The following is a 19,688-nucleotide window of genomic DNA, read 5'->3' on the forward strand; positions in this document are numbered from 1 at the left end:
TACTTTGATGCACAGTCAGCAACATTAAGGACTAATAATTCTCTTGTTACAAGTTCAGTTCTATTACGACCACCCAAGCGCCAAGTCAACATCACCATAGCACATCACATTTTAACGGGATTTTTTTTTTTCAATACATAAATTCGTTTGATTTTTTCATTATGTTCGTCACAGTTTTTTTGACTGAAGCCAGAGCCCACACAGTGGTTCCAAAAAAATTTATTTATCGGTTGGTTGACGTGAATTTATATAACCATGGTGTAAATACCAACCAAAACCGTCGGGTTTTTTTTTCGAAAGATTTATATGAAAAACTTGAAAGTGGTGAAGTTCCAGAAATGACGGGATATTTGCCAAATTTTGATCTTCCGACAACAAACATTTTTCCATTGCCAGATGGTTTGCAAGAGACTTGCTTCATTGCTCGTTCCATAAAATATTGGGGTAAGACATTTTTTTCTTTATTTTATTTAATATTTGTTATAAAATATGCCCGGACTTATTTTTGTTAAAAATTCGCTCTTAGAAAATTACAATGATGCTTCAGCACACGCTCAAAGATTGCGAACACGATTGCCCGCAATTTATAATCCTGCTCGTTTACATGAAATGCCTATCCCGATTATTGAATTTGGCCACGAAATTGCCATTCAAAATGAAGAAAACGACGAAATTATTCACAACAATATGTTGATTGGAAACGTAGCAGGACATGACATTGTCGTTCAAAACGAAGTAAACGACGAAGATATTCGAGACAATGTGTTGGCTGAAGAACGGAATGTAACCGTTGAAGCAGGCGTAGCAGGCCTTGAAATTTACGCGCATCATACAAACGATAAAGAGAACGAACAACAATCCGAGGTGGATATGAAACCACACTTTGCACAAATTCAATTATCTGCTGACGATGAGATGGAATTCGATCATTTGTTCAACGAAGATGCTATTGATCCATTACGTGACCAAAATGAAATTGTTGACCATGAAGATACAAATGAAATTGGCAATGATAACGGTATGGTTCAACATGATGTAATGGGTGCATCGCAAAACATGTCACACGAAAGTAGCGAAGATACAAACGGCAACGACGTGCAAAATGGTGAAATTGGTGCATCGCAAAACGGTTCTCAAGAAAATGGCAATGATATTCGTCAAGAATCGGAAACATGTGGTGAAGTTCAGGAGAACAATAACGGACCCGTTGAACATGGAATCGTCGAAAAATCTACAACAGTAAAACTTGACGATGATATCGAAGTTACATTTGTTTCTCCTGCTCATTTTCAACCAATTGTGATTAAGAACGGCTATGAGATCAAGGCAAACGATATGTTGTCAAACAACATTCCATTTAAAAGAAATGTAAGAGTAATATTTTTTTACATAAAAATATTATTGTGAATTGTGATCACTCTTTGTTTTATTTTGTTGCTAGGATAAAGGTGACCGCGCTTTCCAAATAAGAACGCAAAACGGATTAGAAGAAATTACATTGTCGGCACGTGCAGTAAATGGTTTGATAAAACTAAACGAGAATCGGGATGACGAAGGAAAGGACAAAACATTTTTGAAGGCTCTGCTCATTGGGATCTACACGTTGAAGCGAATCAAAGAGTCAACGGTTGAAACCATTGACCGTGGTGTTCTGGAATTTGTAAAAGGTATTGTTGAAAACATATTTTAAAAGGCATCATACTGTTCATTTTTGTACTGTTCATTTTTAGATTTGTTTGCGTTCCGCGTGTCCAATGATCCAGAAGGAACTCGTTTGGGAACGTTTGAAGATGTGGTGAACCAAATTTGCGACGAAATTCGAAGCAATCTTTTGTGAAAAGAATCTCTTTGTATTTGATTCTATTCAACAAACGAATTCGTCGTACTCTACTTGAGTAGAAATTTTTCATTTTCTCACATACATTTATATTTTGACATTTGTCTCGATTTGTTCTACTCAAAAAAACTTAACAGCTATAACTAATAAAGATTATCATGTTTTGAGTTCAACATTTAAATAAAAATACTAGAAAAATACGAAAAGTAAAAAAAGATCATTTTTTGTTTATATTTCTATCAAATTAAATTAAAAGTCATTGAATAACATAACCCATAACGTCAAATGCCTATACAACGCACAGTTTCTTTGTATGTATTGTTCATTTATATTGAGTGAACACCGCACAAACGGTTGCGGTAACGCAGCGTTGAGCTCAGCGAATTTGCTCAGTTATCATACGGATACTGAGTATCGCATATACAATCACTGGTTTTTTTGTCCATTGTCAAAATGTAAAATTTTATCGTTGATTTGGTCTTCAGAAAATACTTTTTTTCCTATTAAAAGTAGGAAGAGATGTTTCAAAAGAAAAGGTGCAACCCCTTCATTGATATCGTGAAGTATATCGGGAACCATAGAATCAAAAATATTAAAATACTTCAGACCTTTGTTGATGAATTAATAATTTGAATGAGTTCGTTATATTCATCCATGTTCCGCAATTTCCTAGGGGATATCCATGCGAATTAGAATTAGCACATTAGCAAAAAAATAGGGAAATTTACATGAAGAAAATAGCGAAATTAGCAATAAATAGCAGAATTAGCACTGTACACGTATATACTTTAGTAAGCATTTATTCTTGAATTTATTGAAATAATTAATTAAAATAAAATTTCACAAAACTAACGAATTGAATAGTGTTGAGCTAAAATGTATCAAAATATGTAGTTAAATAAAAATATATTCAATGGCACGTAACCAAGCACGTTCCATCTACCAAGCACTACAATTTACGAATTGCAATCGGAAATGTAGATTTGATGACAGATTTCTTACTGAAAACGTATACGCTAGTGCCTGCTTCAAATATACTCGTTGAAAGTGTCAACTTGAAACATTTACGTAAACACATTTCGGTTATTCGATCATGCAGGCAATCTGACGTATGCAATATTTTTGACGTACTAGAAAAATTAGCAAAAAAATAGCAGTATTAGAACAAACTAGTAGAAATACTAGCAGAATTAGTGAAAAATAGAGAGAAATAGCGTTTATTATTATAAATTATTCGATCTGCAATTCATGGTTATCCCCTAGGCAATTTCAATGGCATTTCATTGCAAGGTGTCTGTATTTCAGCGCGGTTACAAGTGCAAAATCGACAGCAGTACTCCGTTGTGCTAAAAATTTTAACAAATCCGAGACAAGTGTTAGCTCCGAAGTTATCCGACGCTACGAAAACTACTGTACCTCGGATTATTTCACCACCAATATCGATTCCGTTTTCAATTTGTGAAATATCATTTACAACCAAACGCGGCTAAAACGTAAGGAACGTAACATTTTTACACAAAAAAGTTTTAACCCGTTTGCAAAGGGATGTACCCAAAAAATATTCCGAAGTTTGGATTTACTCGATTTGGTAAAAAATTGGATAAACTGCAACATGCAAAGAAAATGATATGAATCCGAATCTTTTTTCAAAAGATTATTAATGGAAGAGATAAAGAGGATATCGTACGAGAATATCCTCCGAAAAAATAGCGAAGAAATCAACACGTTCCACCAAAAACCTGAATTAACAAAAAGTAAGGTTATGTTGGGATAAAAGTGTAATTTGATGGGAACCGTTTATGGTTTTGTGCTAATTCTTGGTATAACGTCAAATTATGACTCTTACTCCCAATAAATAGTGAGATTGAAGCAAGTAATTAAGAAATAATCGCCAAAATTAATCCAAATATATGGCGTTACCTTTCATTTTGACGATGTCAGATGACGCCAACGGTTGGTCCAGCAAAAACTTAGAGAAATTTGCCGGAAAGTTTTAATGTATCCACCTTATAGCTCAGACTTTACACTATCAAAATACCATTTGTTTCGGTCTCTGTGAAACTCGCTTCATAAGGTAAATTTGAAATCAAAAAAGTCCTTCAAAAATGACATTTTTCGGGTTTGTGGTCAGAAATCCCAGAAGCACGTGGATGACACATATATGAGATTGGAGACTTTTTTATGCGAGTCTCGCTAATCAGCGCCATCATACCTGACATCCCTCAACTAAATTTACATCTCTAGCATGTAAACAAATTTGCTCTATGTAACGTAACACAAATGCACATATTTATTATTTATTTTTATTTTAAGTAATATATTTTTCCTTTATAATAATAATATATTTTTTAAATTTGATTTTATTTGAATTTTTGAACAAAACTATATTTTTTTTTTATGATGAAAATGATGAAATATTATTTTTCTCCGACGTCTCCAACCAAATTTACGTAATGTATTTTACGTATTCATGTTTTTGACAAGTCATTTGTCAATTTAGATTTATGACATTTCGTCATTTTTCGCATTTTGAAGTCGCTGTAAATAGCGTTATAAAAATGGTGAGAAATAAATATTAGACTGATATATTTTTCATCAGTAATTTATTCTTTAAGTTTATTTTATCTCTTTATTTTGTTTTTTACCAAAAGCTGTGTATTGTTTTATGTTTGTTTTTAAATATTTTATGTAACCTAACAAATGGGTTGGTGATTTGATTGATATTGAAACAGGACGTTCCAAATTGACAAATGACTTGCCAAAAACATGAATACGTAAAATACATTACGTCAAAAATGTCACAATCTCTCCCATCTCTACAAGCCAACAGATGGCATTAATGTAAACCATTCGCAATGTGTCTCTTCTTAGAGCCATCCACTTGCCCAGAAGTTCCACAATGATAGAATAATGGAAGTACCCACAAAATGGCAGAGGATTATCGACTAATATGACATATATTTTGTTTGATAAAGTTCATTTGAAATATAAAAATTATGCGTTCAAACTTTTTGAAAAAATCGCGAAAGACTTTTTCCCCAACCCAATATAATAGGAATGTAGCAAATTCTTAAATAAATGTAGTAAATTCTTCTAACACTTTTTGTTTTCACAACATTTCACATGACCACGCAGTTTGACAGCACAACTTTCAACTCACTATCATGTGAAATGTCTCACAAACACAGCAGGTGGAGCCACCAATATATGTTTTTATTTTTCACCAAAAAACGCTTAATGTTCTACCTTTTGTTCTTGATGCGTCATTCATGCAATCTCGTTTGCGTAATTCATTTGAATTCTAGCATTTTTCCCCTTTGCGCATTTATAATGAGTACAGTTAAATAGAACGCTTGATGTTCCCGGAAAATATCATCTTTCCATTCAAATGGAAATGCTTTAAGCAAATACTCTAGTCATGCAATGGCAAGGACAATATAGATGAATGATTTCAATCTAAATGAGTAAATAATAATTTTTACAAGTGAAAATTGGTATATCTTGATATATTTGCATAATACGTCTCACGACTAGGGCAATTTGAAAAAAAGAATAAGAAAGCGATAAAACTGTTGTATGGAGAGCAGTCGTGTCGTATTTACTCAGTTGAAATGAGTTTGCTGTGAAAGGATAAATGTCACGAGGTCGAGTCTAGTGTACTAGATTTAAGCGCACTTATTCAGTTTATTAACCACAATCTGATGTTATCTGCACTTTAAACAGTTTTACACACTCATTTTGCAATTGTACACTTTTTGTCCTAATTTACACGTGAAATAATTTGACGTATAATTTATGCTTTGATTGTTTGGTAGCAGTTACAATAGCACCATGAAATGGTCTAGAAAAATAATATTTTATTGAATACCAGATATATGACAATAACAAACGATCATCATAAGAATCATATGTATTAAATGAGATGTGTAGTCAGCGAGTATTTCCCTGGAACAGCTTTTAAAGCATGGATTTTGTATTTTTCAAAATCTTTCCGGCTTGCATAAAGATTCAAATATATGAAACATTAACATGTTATGTAAGCATGTAAATACATCCATGAAAGATTTAAAAAGAATTGGTTGGTATGTCCAATGTCCATATGTTGTTCATATGTATTCAAATCCATTGTCACATTGTTGACGATTTGATTTTATGCTTCCGGATAAAACGATTGCCCGAGACTAAAACATTTGATTCGGAAGTAACGTTTGCCTGCATCATAATAATGGTTATATGATATACTTGACAAGATACGCGATTATAATAGGACATTTATGAAATGCTTTCTCTATGTCCCCTCAAAATGACTCCTATTTATTTTTATTTGACAAATTTGAATTTTCATGTCATCTTCAGTGAATTCTGTCGCAAAATGTTCTTTCGAAACTTTTTGAAGGAATGTTGTCCAAACATAAATATCGGTGTTCCGGCTGAATTTCGATTGTTCAAAGCACTTGCATTATATTCACCATCTGATGAGTGAAAAAAGAGACTGAACCAATTCATTTCGAAATATGATTTCATGAAAAAGTCCTGAATTTATGACGCGAATGTGATGTGATTGTGCAGTTTTAATTCCCGTATACATAGTCAAAGCGCAATGTTGAATAACAAAAGTTTTCAAATATTTTTTTTGGTTCGGTTTAAGTTAACAAAAACAAAAGCGGAAGTTTCGTTCGAAACTTGAAATAATGCCAGCACAAAATGCACACGAAGAAACACACAGAGAGAGAATTAGTCAAATTTATTTTCGCTATGAATAATTTTCTGGAGCTACGATTTATGGCAATGTTTAACTTAAGTCGACATACATTTTTTTTTCGCTCGCGAGTTCACCCGATTGTTTTCGACCTCATTTTACATTTTGACAAATGGGAAACCAATGTTTTATGTAAATATCGTATATTTGTTATGTGTACAGTCTAGGGGATAACCATGAATTGCAGATCGAATAATTTATAATAATAAACGCTATTTCTCTCTATTTTCCACTATTTCTGCTAGTATTTCTACTAGTTTGTTCTAATACTGCGATTTTTTGCTAATTTTTCTAGTACGTCAAAAATATTGCATACGTCAGATTGACTGCATGATCGAATAACCGAAATGTGTTTACGTAAATGTTTCAAGTTGACACTTTCAACGTGTATATTTGAAGCAGGCACTAGCGTATACGTTTTCAGTAAGAAATCTGTCATCAAATCTACATTTCCGATCGCAATTCGTAAATTGTAATTAATACAGATGGAACGTGCTTGGTTACGTGTCATTGAATATATTTTTATTTAAAAATGGGAAAAAGCGTATTTAACTACATATTTTGATACATTTTAGTTCAACTCTATTCAATTCGTTTGTTTTGTGAATTTTATTTTAATTAATTATTTCAATAAATTCAAGAATAAATGCTTACTAAAGTATATACATGTACAGTGCTAATTCTGCTATTTATTGCTAATTTCGCTATTTTCTTCATGTAAATTTCCCTATTTTTTTGCTAATGTGCTAATTCTAATTCGCATGGATATCCCCTAGTGTACAGTACACAGAAAGACGCAACGCTTCAAACGACATCAAATTGAACGATTGAAAGATGAAAGACAACACATCGGAATTCATGAAAACACAAACGTCAACAAATCTCTCTCTCTCTCTCTCTCTCTACTCGCTCGTAAGCATATCATCCAATTTTGGCTCGTTCACATAAACAAACGACAGATGCCGCGTAAACTTGGCACTGAATAATCTCAACGCGAGAAAAACAAGAGTTTGAGTGAATAAGGAACAGAATACATATATACTGAGAGAGGAAAAAATGGAGCAACGAGAGATCATCGTCGACGGACGACTTAATTTTTCCCAAGCTCACAACCATTTGACATGTTTGTAAACTGCTTCTGGATTTGTTCCGTCTCGTAATCATGAATGTACGATAAAAAAAGGATAAAATGGCTAGGGGAAAATGACTCGTTGTAAGTTCATAAGTATCTGTAAGTTTCACAAGTTCGCGTAAGAACTCTTGAGTTCTACATACATTTTTGTAAGTTCGTCTAAGTTTTACGTAAGTTCCTTTGATTACTAGTAAGTTTTTCAACGTCAATTGAAAATCGCAGAATGTTGGGAATGGTCATAAATGTTAGTAATGTCGAATCAGATAGAAAATAATTTGTATAAATAAGTCGAGACAGTTTTCGGTGAAAAAATACCAAGAAATATAAATTCGTCTAATTAGACGTCATTTTTGAAAGATTCGATTTTGATAGTGAATAACCAGTAATGTATCTCAAAGATCCACAAAGAATTATTGCTTATGAGTCTATGAGTATTGAGAGCGATGATGTCCAATTTACTAATTGGATTGGTAATTTTTATTTTAAAATACGTTCTACTTTTTTGTACAAATTATTTGCAGCGTGAGATGTAATTAAAAAAAGTTGACCAGCGTTGTGTCATTTGACTACTATATGTGCGACTGTTTCGGCATGTTGACGCATATCAAACTTACAGCAGTGTGTTAATATATATGGACAAAGCGTAAGTTCGTATAAATTCTCATAAGAAGCGTGCGATTTCATAAGTTCGTGTAAGTTTTTCGTACAATTCTATAGCTTTCGTCGAACTTATAAGTAGTCATTTTCCCCTAGTAAAATGGGATGCAAGGAAGTCTCGAGAGAAAAAAGATAGAGAAAAACGGTGGGAGGATAAGGTACGTCAGTAATTGTGAGAGTTTTTAATGGAAAAGCGTGACTTATACAAAAACATTTTTTTCTCCTGATTCAGGCATTTTTTACGAGTTTTTTTTTTTGCATTATCTCCGTCTCAAGTTTCGTCAATTTCAATTTCTATGATTGTAACTTCTGTCATTTTACTATGAAAAATTCTTACTTAACGAATTTTTTTTCACAAATTGCTTCAAGCTATATCGTTACCATAACGCAAAAGCACCAGTCATTTTCCAACACAATTTTGTCGATAAACTTTTTCTAGTACATCTTCGTAGGTTTTTGAACGCAATTTTCGATTATAATTATTGATATTAAACATCCCGTTGATTTTTTGATGGATTCAATTCATTTAATTTCAAAGTTCGACACCAACTACAATGATCACTTCCTTCGTAGAAGGCTTACTTTCATATAGCGTTGCTCGTCTGAACAAAATACAATTTACATGTTTTTATCTAACATCTGATTTCTCATAAAGCACCAAAGTTCTTACAATGTGTATGCAAGTTTAATTCTTGCGCCTATATTTCAAAACGAATGTGGGCCATACATTCTAATCATATGAAAAACATCTGTTGAAGCCATCGAAACTCATCCAATCTAAATTGTACTTCCATTTAACGGGGCGTTTCAGGAACTTGAGAAGTTTCAACGAGTTTTCGTGCTTAAAAATGCTTTCAGACGTTTTTTTAAAATGCAAAACGATTTTTTCAAGTGTTTCATATTAATGAGTAGAAATCACGCAATTTCAATTTTTATTGTACATTTACACTCAATTGGTATTTGTTTATTTCTATTATAAATCAATATGAATACAAGACAAAATGCATTCAAATTCAAAAAAATATAGTTTTGATTTATTTTTCCAAGTTTACAGAACATTTTCACCGTCTGAATGAAATGAGCTGTCGAAAATATGAATATTTTCATTTGTTGCATGATAAATATGTACAAATCGAGTGATGTGAAGATAAAAGAAAATATGTAAACTTCCATTTTTTTATATATATATTGCAGTTAAATCTATTTCAATCGAACACAACATACATACTATTTCTCACAACTCCTTTAAATTGATTGACAGGTTATTATAATATTCATACAGAATAATTTCCATTTGCCACATTTCAATTGAATGCATTTTATTTCACCGCGGTGAGTCATCGAAACGGATAGACACATAGTAGAAAACTCGTTTAGATTGACGCAGAGCATTTGAATAAAATATATCTACTGAACTGCAATCAATGCATTTGCAATGGATTGAAAAGAAATATTTGCGTGGCTTTTTACCCGAAGACAAAGAACATCTTCGATATCTATGAGGTAGATAGAAACAGAACAAGTGACCTGTATACGGATATATACCAATATTTACAAGAATAAAGCTCAATAGTGCAAATTTTGTGAGTTTCAACCAAATACAGACAACTTGACTCTTGATTATATCGGTACATTGTGAATTCAGGTTTTAAATATTTGTTATGCATACACAAAATATTGTGTCAAGTATACCAAAACCAAAAACTTTAAACGACTCATCAACACTTTCGAATAAACTCAAATTTATTTATGACATGCAATAAATCGCAATAAATACTCATTTATGGTTTTGTCTGACAACTTGCACTTATTAATGTTATTTTGCTTTTCATATGTTACACACCGTCTGCCAAAGATTTCAAGTTCGACGAACGTGAATCAAATGGAATCAAATGAAATAATATTTCATCGTTTCTACTTCTAATAATATGATTTCTATTGCAACGTGAAAATTGAATTCGAATTGAATTTATCTATTTTGTTCCATTTCAAAGGGGGGAAATATATCGATAAAAATAATTTCATACTCTCTTTATATTTGATTCTGTGCGATCGGCAATCTTACTTTTATTGGATTTCAACAGCTTCTTCGGCAAAATATTTTCATTCAGTTTTTCCGATGACCTGAAATCGATTTGAAACGTCATAAAATTGAGTCGACATCAAGCAAACGTTTTTTTAAATGCACATTTTTCTTTGAAAACACTTCAACTTTATTGAAGTACTTAAAAAACAATAGTACTTAACACTTTGATTTTATACGTTTCTCAAATGAGTTGCGATGCATCGTTTAGTTTTTATCGTGCCATTTTCATTTTTTTGTGTGTCAGACAAAGTCTATTTTGGAATTTTATTAAATCTCTCAATGAAAACGATGAAAAACTCTTCAAGGTGCAATTTACCGAATTGAAATCGCATTAAAAGTGCTCAGAACTGTAGATTGCAATTTCGGTTGTTAAGATACCGTCAACACAAGTTTCTTTGAACGAATTTTACCTGTGTCAAATGACACACATTCACGGTGGCTTCAAAATTTTCGTAGTTTCTTTATCTTGTACTCTTGTAAAGTTTATCCATCGAGTTTTGTGCGAGTAAAATATACAGGCTAACTAAGACGATACAAAAAAAAATGAATACACGAACAAGAATCATATGTGAAAGATATAACTTTTTGGCAGTTTTCTCAACTTCTGCTCAAGAATAAAATGAGTTCATCGGGAATGAATACAAGAAATTCTTATCAAACTTAATTAAAACTTCACGGAAGCATGATGAGAACATTGTTGTTATTTTGATTTTTTTTTGTTTTCTTTTTTGGTTCATGTATGGCATTTTTTAATAATTACTCTTTCAATTTTGAAACATATATCAGTTGAACACACATATTACAACTTTTCCTGATAGTTCAAATGATTTCTTGCATGTATTCCAAACGAAGGGCATACGCAATCTAGTGTGTGTGTGTGTGTGTTGTATTACAAAATGAATCGAGAAATATTATGCAGTTTAAAGGGGTTTTAATTGGAAAACACTCGAAATTAAATGAAAATGCAAAAAGACACACAAACCGTTTTCCACTAGGTTTTCCATGTCGTTTCGAAGATTGGATTATACTCAACGATTTATAACAAGTGAATTCATCTTCAAATGACTAATCCATACCATACACATTTACTGTACAGTGTACACCATGGCAAAAGTGCTCAGGCACGAACAGTTTGTGTTTGGAAAATATTCAGTTTCATTTGACTATTTTGGTTTTAATTTGATTTAGTAATTTCGAAATGAAACTGACACTGGACTGTATATGAACATGAACACGGACGCACACATGGTAAATATATTGAAGGGAACATATCAAATGAAAATGAAACTGAATATTTCACATCGAAGCGGATTTCATACATTCGTACACACAAATAGAGACGAAGAGCATATACTATGTTTGTTTGTCATGAGAAACGTGCGAGACTCATTCTCGAATTGTGAGATTGCATGAATGCATTTACGTATCCATTTACTAATTAGGAACGATAAAGATTTATGATATGAGGCCGTACATTTTGGTGTCGCTACTACCACTTCCACTCGTGTTTGCACTCGTATTCAAATATATGCATAATTCTTCGAATATACCACCACAGTTGTGATGATGGTATGAATGCTTTCCGGTTTCTCATCTAGTCTTGTCTGTATGAAATGGAATAGCGGTTATCCAACATTTGTTTTAATCAACATGCCTTTTTTCCCTTCGACATACGAATGTCAAAGTGTAAGAGTTCAGAGCATGATTCTTTTTCTGTTCGTTTAACTGATACTTTTGGCACAATTGTATCAAAATGATTATTGTCTATGTTGATGTGATTGTTTCGTTACAAGAACTTTGGTCAAATGTTTATTTCGTTTCAATATAATAAGCACACACGACAAACAATCAAATCAAGTTTATTGTAAAACGTGTTTGGTGAAAATTGCCAGTTATAGTCCATCGGAGATTAGTTTATTCTGAAAATGTGAATGTATGTGGGGCACTGAAGTGAAATTGCTATCGTTGAATTAGTGATTTCACATTTCAAAGGATTTATGAGGTCAAATTGAGACTAGAGCACATGCCATTCCGCTTTACAAAGTTTCAACACTTAAATTGCCATCGTATAAATTGAACCGATTACAAGTGACTTTTCAGCCTACAACCCCATGCTCTAACCTCTCAAAAGAGTGCAAACAGACAACAAGAAATAGCTAGTTTCAATATTTATAATGTACGTACAGCCGTACATATACATATGTTCAGCATGAAATATTGCATCCTTCATTTTCTTAGAGAAAATATTACTCGATTAGAGTATCTCACAAAGTATATCGGTTTAACATTTTTATGAAATTCCATTTTTTGCTCTCGTTTTTATCTGAAATAAGATCCGGAAACAGTAAAACATTTCGTATACCGTTCTATACGAACTAAAAAAAATTCTCTCGCTTCTCAGTGAGTTTTTCTTACATGGCAAACTTTTTGATCAGTATCCGATTTCAGAAAATTTACAAAATATCTATAAAAAAGTATCTTATATTGCTTTTATGCTTTCGATTTCCATTCGGGTGTATGATAAATGTAGTTAAATATAAATGTTTGTATATATGTATTTTTATATTGAACAATATTTTTATTCAATTATATCTTGTTCGCAAATAAAATTAAAATTATAACTACAAATGCGATCATTCCATTTCAAATCTTCTCGATCATTTTGACCTGTTCCTTTGCCAGTGATTTGGATACATTGCTCATGTTCATTTCTATCCAATATATTATCAGGCTGACCAGGTGTCCAATTGGTGTATTTTACATGTTTTCCGTTACCCATCCATTGGTAGTCGTTGCCATTGCCTAATTAAGAAAAAAAAAAACAAATTTCCTCAAATCTGATTTCCTTGTTTAATGTGTGTGCAAACAAATGTATTAACTAATCTTGTACCAGATGTCCAAAATACCCTGTCCTCGTAACCTTAAAATAATTTTAAAAAATTGGTATGTACTTTTTTCGGGGTTCAATATTATCATCATTCTCCTCACCATCGTCTTTAATTTGCTTCACAATTATGTCATTTTGATCTTGTGATGTAATGCTTACTAAATGCATGCCAAGAGATCGACAATGATGGAATGCGTTGAACCAATTATGCTAAATTTGAAGTTCAATTATTGAGCTTACATCCAAAAAAAATTATTTTTATTCGTAAAATAACACATTACCTGCATACTTGTTATAAGGTGGTACTTTTTGGTGTTCTTGTGTCTTGGAGTGAATAGTTGACCAAAAATTGGTGCTGAAATAACAGATTTTTATATCTTCGGCCATTATCTATTTTTCTCCACAATATATACCAACAAGAAGAAGCAAAACCAAAACACAATTCAATTTAATTTCTCAACTTTATTCACAAATAAGACGATATTTCAATTTAACGTTGTATATGAACTTGAACAATCACGAAAATGAAGAGAAATCAAAAATTAAAAAGTGATTGCAGGCAAAATTCGTTTGGGTACACTAAATCTTGAAGAAACTATTGACCTTCAAAACTTGATTAGCTACAAATATACACTGACATCAGCATAACCAGAACAGAACTTGAATAAACTAACACACGCGAAGTGATTTTTTGTTTGCATTTAATTATTTGCACTGACTGGTAGAATTGTTTTGTGTGCTTGTATCGATACCAGATTCGCATTGAAATAACACGTATTTTTGTTTTGAATGAATATTTAAAAAGAATTGCAATTTGTGAATTGTTTTATTATTTTTACCATATTGCAGTCTATTTTATGTGTTTAAACCGTCCTAGCGCAGTGTAGTATTTTAGTACTGGTGGCGCCATCACATTTACAGTACTTTTGGCAACACTGTTATTAGTGTTTTGACATTTCATGAAATGTGACATTAATGTTTGTTGATATGAACCGTGTTTTAGTTTTTGAAATTCTAATTTATTATTGTGAGTTTTTATATGTTTTTTATTATTATGATAAAATAACAGTGAAAAAAATGTGTTCAAATGTTGAAAATTTGTAAGTGTTGAAAATTTCAAAAAGACAAGGTAAATTTCTTGAATTGAATTGGTAAAATTTCTTATTATTCACAAGGTGCGCTGTTCTTTAAGGAGTCAGTCAAAAATATATTTCTTTTTTATTACTTCATTAAGCGTCATTAAGTTCAATATTTTTAAAAAATATTATTGAGTTTTCCTCAGAATTATTGAAAGTTAGTTATCCGTTCTGTCGATTACGGTCCAGTAAATACACTTGTGCCACCGCTAGCACATTTTTGTTCCAGCCGTAACACATTTACACACTCACATTGCACCGCTCAGAGATACTCATAACAAACACATGTAGTAAAAAGAAATATATTTTTGACTGACTCCTTAAAGAACAACGCACCTTGTAAATAATAAGAAATTTTACCAATTCAATTCAAGAAATTTAAACTAATTTTTTTGAAATTTTCAATACTTACATATGTTTTCACACATTTTTTTCACTGTTATTTTATCATAATAATAAAATATATATCAAACTCACAATAATAAATTATAATTTCATCACTTTATTTCAAAAACTCAAACACGGTTCAAATGAACGAACATTAATGTCACACTTCATGAAATGTCAAAACACTACGAACAGTGTTGCCAAAAGTTCTGTAAATGTGATGGGCACGTAGTTCCATTACGCGCCCTCCACTGCACCGCTACGGTTTAAACTTCTAACTTAGAATAAGTCAAGAGATAAGCAATAAGTAAAATTTATACAAAGAGCACTTTTTTTGCGGATCATGACTGAATTTTTAATGAAGATTTTGGTTTTGATGGTGCTAATTCTTTACAATGTAGTTTTAACTGGTAAATGTGATTTTTTTTTTTATTTCAATGAATTTCGTTTTTTGCAACTCGAAAATACAATAATTGTGTAAAGTTTCCCAATTTAACAAAAATGGGGGTGATGCAGTGACAAGCATTGAAACGTTAATTCAAACGGGAAAAATACCATTTCCTCCGCCACACGCCCCTCTTCCGCAGAACTCTTCTTTTATTACATTATTATCCGGTTTATGTACCGTTCAAAATGTAGGTGAGTCAATAAGAAATGTTATAGAGTCAACAGTATTATATGTTATAAGTAAATTGTGCCTGCAGATTGCTTAAAAAATGTGGAATGGATAGTATCAGTACGAAAGCGGGCAGCTCAAAAAGGTATTCTTATTAGTAGTTATTAAATTCTTTTCAATTGTTGATTCAACCCTGTTTTTTTTTTTTGTCAATGAAAATCGCAGCTTGTGAAGTGTACTTACAGTTGCCAATAGATCGAATTTTGGGAGGTACGCCAACAGCTGATTTCCCGTGGATGGTATGCCCTTGAAATTTATATTCAGTTTCACTTTGCAAAAATATTTCTCATTTTTCAGGCGGCTTTGGGTTATTTAAATCGAGAATTAAAAGTGACTTTTGACTGCGGAGGCACTGTTATATCTGAATTGTATGTAATGACGGCTGCGCACTGTGCTCTTGCGGCACGACCACCGGTTGTAGTGCGATTGGGCAAAGTAAGAAATGAAATACAAAATATTATTTGGTAGTTATATCGCTAAATTTACCATTCCTAAAACAATAGCCAACTCTCACCGATGCTGAGGATGATATCAAAGCTACGAATCATCCAATTCGAGTAACAATTTGAATTTTTTTATATTTTCCTTACATTAATTTTTTTAAATGTATTGACTTCAACAGGACGTAATTCGGCATCCGAATTATTCAACACTAAGTAAGAGAAACGATATTGCGTTATTACGATTAGGAAAACGTATATTTTTCACACCAGATATTACACCGCCATGCTTGCAAATGGATTTAAGTGATATGAATTCAAATGTGAAGTTACTGGTAACCGGATGGGGTGTTACTGTAGTCGAACGTAAGATATGATCTACAGGTGTATCTATCCAATCTGATTAATTGCACATATTTAGGTGGCGTTCGATCTGATGTTCTTCTAAAGACACAATTGACAACGATGACATTTTCCGAGTGTGAACGAATACTTTCGAATTTTAATTTACAGGCAAATCAAGCCGCCCTTCAAGATGGCATCAGTCAAGGGCAGTACTGTGCATACGACCCAACGGGACGAAATGATAGTTGTCAAGGGGACAGTGGCGGTCCTCTTCAATATTTTCCCACAACAAGTTCAAGCGTTTCTACTGTCATCGGTATCGTTTCATATGGTTTTAGTTGCGGTACACAATTGCCCGGCATTAACACGAGAGTCGCATTCTATTTAGCAAAGCATGACGATAAGGCAAGATTGCTTGCCAGCGCCACCAAATGACTCCATATGATTCTATATAGTTCTGCGGTTGCCAGCGGTACTAATCTCTAATAGAGCGTTGCCGAGCTGTCATTATCGTCGTGCTTTGCTATTTAGATTGGATCGAGTCAATCGTTTGGCCAAATACTAAAAGAACTTGAAATGATAATTTAAATATTTCGTGATTTTATTAAGACATTATTGTGCCTGAATTTGTACTTTTCCTCCAATAAATGATAAGTTTCAAATATAAACACCAATAAATTATTACCGATTGTGTTCAACTTATAATATCAACTCGTTTTTTTGATACACATGCCTTTTGGCTGAACCTTGAGAAATAATACGATTTTACAATTTTCAGCTCTAGTTTTAATGAATTAATGATTCTTGAAAAAAAAAGGTTTGTACTTTTAAATAAATTAATAGGTTGAATTCGGATGTTCCATTTGTTTTTGACATTATAACAAACAAAAGGCACACAAATAGCAATAAATTTGAATCAAATTCAATGATATAATTCAATTATCAATTGTAATTACCTAATATATCCGGCTCAGCCTAGATAGTTACTCATTTATTTTCCACGCTCTGCTCGCACTCCATTTAAAGCAATGTATTGGGTTTCGAACACGCAGATGTGCTGCCACCTGGTATCTCAAAGTTAAGCTGCTATAAAGCACATGCTTCTTGCAAATGAAGAAGAAGAGGAAAGCAATGTCTTTACATAGGGTTGAACTTATAAATGTCAGAGAGCAGCACAACTGCAGTATTCAAAGTGCGATTGCCCTTCGTTATTTTCAATATCAATATTGAAACCAATTTGGTATAATTTTGTTCAAATTCTATTTTTTTGTTTTCTCTCCAATGACACTCTCTGTGAGTTCGAAAGCGTAGAAGAATTACAAAAAACGGAAAATAGTTTGAGTTTATCATTAAACAAAGTTGGAGCAATCGATAGCCATGGAGATTTTTCGTTCAACTCGACATCTTTTCGCTACAATCGATATTCATCCCATGCGACGTCATTGGTTTAACCGAAAATATTTATTGGTTTGGTTTTTTGTTATGAGTTTTTTCATTTCATCTGTTATCTTTCTGTTAGTTGAAGCAAAAAAAATGGAAGAATATGCTGATGCATTTTTTGGGATAATGACCGGTTTGTGTCCGACTATTTTTTTTCCATCGATCATTCACAAAATGAGCAAAATATTTGAATTGATCACCAGTCTGGAGAATGTCATACAAAAGCGTGAGTTGAGAATAATTTTGATTTTCATTTCGGTATATTTCACTTTTAACCTTTTGTTTAAAGGATTAAATTCTGCGAGGCGATTTAGTTATCAAGAAGCGAATGATCGCATCGAAAAATGGACAAATATATTTCATTTTCTTTTTGTGAAATTAACATTCATAAGCATTGCAATACCGTACTTATTATTCACGATCATCACTTATTTCACCACCAATAATTCAAATCCGAGCGCAACATTTCGATTGCCATTTTTGTCATTGTGAGTGATTTGACGAGTTAAATGTTCAAATGTAAGATAATCGTTGAATTTTCTTCAATAAATTTAGTTTTCCTTTCGATTGGAGAACTTACAATGGGTATGCAATTGCTCTATCATTCCAAATGACATGCATCTACTGCGTCATGCTTTGTGTGCAGTGTACCTACTGTCTGTTGATTGGCTTTTGTTGGTTGACTATCGCGGTTATTGCAGACATAGAAAATGATTTGCGAACAATAAAACGATACAAAATGAAGGGAAGATTATGTGATATCATTCAATTACATTCAAAACTTAAAAGGTTGTGCGATTTATTCCTTACGAATCATAATTTATTTTAGTTTTTTTTGGTAATATTTCAGATTAATAGCTGACTTTAATCATATTTATGAGATTTTCATTTTGACTTACTATTTGGGCACTATTATGTCAATTTGTAGTACGCTCTTAGTTTTTCAAAGGGATTTGGTATGTTTATTTATTTTATTGATTACACTTAAATGAAATCCATTTATTCTATTTTTTGTTAACATTCTAGGGTACGGAAAATTCATTCGAATTGATTCGCTCATTTATAATATTATTTTGGTCGTTTGCTTTAATGTTTTCCTTCTGTTACTTCGGTCAAAATGTAACCGATCGATTTGAGAAATTCAGTGACACAATTTACCAAAGCGATTGGTATACATTTCCCAACGAAGCTAAGCAATTGCTACCTTTATTCATGAAGGTTACTCAAAAACCAGTCGTTCTTCAAGGATTCGGAAATGTATACTGCATGCGGGAATCTTTCAAAAAGGTAATTTTACAGTAGCTTATTCTCGGAATAACCGTAAATAACTTACGACATTTGTCTTAGTTACTAAGGCTCTTAGTAAAAGATGCAACAGCATTGCACTCTTTAAAAATATATATTTTTTTAATTTAGCACTTTCCTTGCTGATTGTCCATTTTCAGATTGTGAACGGTGGTTTTTCTTACTTCACAGTTTTCCGTCACGTTCACTGAAATCTCAACATATAATCGTCTAATAGAAAAAGATTTAAATTGTATAATTAATTGTAATTTGTTTCACTCATAATTAAGGTAGTCTTATTTTTATAGATTATTTTGCATAACATTCAATTTGGTTATCTTTCGATTGATTAATAATAAAAAATGCCAATTTTCGTTCACAACTGAAATATGTTAATATTTACTGGTGCTAAAGTTTTCAATCAGAGATTAAATTCAATGTACTGTGCCATAAATTATCTATATGTAATAAAATTGAATGTGGCTTTGACAAAATATCAAAAATATTGACTCTTGTACTTTTGACCCTTTCATCAAACATGTACAATTGTACATGTTCTAAGAATATTTATTTAAAAAAAAATCACAATTGATACGCGAACGAAAATGACTTGAGAGTTATC

At 32.3% G+C, this 19,688-nt stretch overlaps 3 protein-coding genes across 3 annotated transcripts; 2 read left to right on the forward strand and 1 right to left on the reverse strand.

Moving 5' to 3' along the window:
* The first annotated feature begins 687 nt into the window (after window positions 1-687).
* LOC116342655 lies at window positions 688-1,837 on the forward strand. The gene is made up of 3 exons (XM_031770347.1): window positions 688-1,368; window positions 1,442-1,667; window positions 1,731-1,837. Exons 1-3 carry the CDS (start codon window positions 688-690, stop codon window positions 1,835-1,837), a joined length of 1,014 nt encoding a protein of 337 aa, XP_031626207.1.
* An 11,212-nt stretch (window positions 1,838-13,049) lies between these two features.
* Window positions 13,050-13,872, reverse strand: LOC116342656 (lectin subunit alpha-like). The gene is made up of 5 exons (XM_031770348.1): window positions 13,772-13,872; window positions 13,640-13,713; window positions 13,460-13,568; window positions 13,362-13,391; window positions 13,050-13,273 (listed from the first exon to the last, which is right to left on the reverse strand). The coding sequence occupies exons 2-5, from the start codon at window positions 13,643-13,645 to the stop codon at window positions 13,050-13,052; spliced, it is 369 nt and encodes a 122-aa protein (XP_031626208.1). The 5' UTR covers window positions 13,646-13,713; window positions 13,772-13,872.
* A 1,279-nt stretch (window positions 13,873-15,151) lies between these two features.
* On the forward strand, window positions 15,152-16,777 carry LOC116342657 (serine protease persephone-like). Its single transcript, XM_031770349.1, has 8 exons — window positions 15,152-15,291; window positions 15,365-15,520; window positions 15,586-15,642; window positions 15,723-15,796; window positions 15,855-15,992; window positions 16,061-16,114; window positions 16,180-16,363; window positions 16,419-16,777. The coding sequence occupies exons 1-8, from the start codon at window positions 15,225-15,227 to the stop codon at window positions 16,775-16,777; spliced, it is 1,089 nt and encodes a 362-aa protein (XP_031626209.1). The 5' UTR covers window positions 15,152-15,224.
* Window positions 16,778-19,688: the final 2,911 nt, after the last annotated feature.

The sequence above is a fragment of the Contarinia nasturtii genome, unplaced genomic scaffold (assembly GCF_009176525.2).
Source record: "Contarinia nasturtii isolate CC-2019 unplaced genomic scaffold, AAFC_CNas_1.1 Cnas_scaffold_864, whole genome shotgun sequence".
Lineage (NCBI taxonomy): Eukaryota > Metazoa > Arthropoda > Insecta > Diptera > Cecidomyiidae > Contarinia > Contarinia nasturtii.

Coding starts and splice junctions, on each gene's coding strand:
- LOC116342655 (XM_031770347.1), top strand. CDS start 688: ATGTTGATTGGAAACGTAGCAGGACATGACATTGTCGTTCAAAACGAA. Junction 1,369..1,441: donor ACATTCCATTTAAAAGAAAT/GTAAGAGTAATA, acceptor TTTTGTTGCTAG/GATAAAGGTGACCGCGCTTT. Junction 1,668..1,730: donor TGTTCTGGAATTTGTAAAAG/GTATTGTTGAAA, acceptor GTTCATTTTTAG/ATTTGTTTGCGTTCCGCGTG.
- LOC116342656 (XM_031770348.1), bottom strand. Junction 13,392..13,459: donor GAAGCAAATTAAAGACGATG/GTGAGGAGAATG, acceptor AATTATTTTAAG/GTTACGAGGACAGGGTATTT. Junction 13,274..13,361: donor CAGGGTATTTTGGACATCTG/GTACAAGATTAG, acceptor TTTCTTAATTAG/GCAATGGCAACGACTACCAA.
- LOC116342657 (XM_031770349.1), top strand. CDS start 15,225: ATGACTGAATTTTTAATGAAGATTTTGGTTTTGATGGTGCTAATTCTT. Junction 15,292..15,364: donor TTACAATGTAGTTTTAACTG/GTAAATGTGATT, acceptor AATTGTGTAAAG/TTTCCCAATTTAACAAAAAT. Junction 16,115..16,179: donor CTACGAATCATCCAATTCGA/GTAACAATTTGA, acceptor TGACTTCAACAG/GACGTAATTCGGCATCCGAA.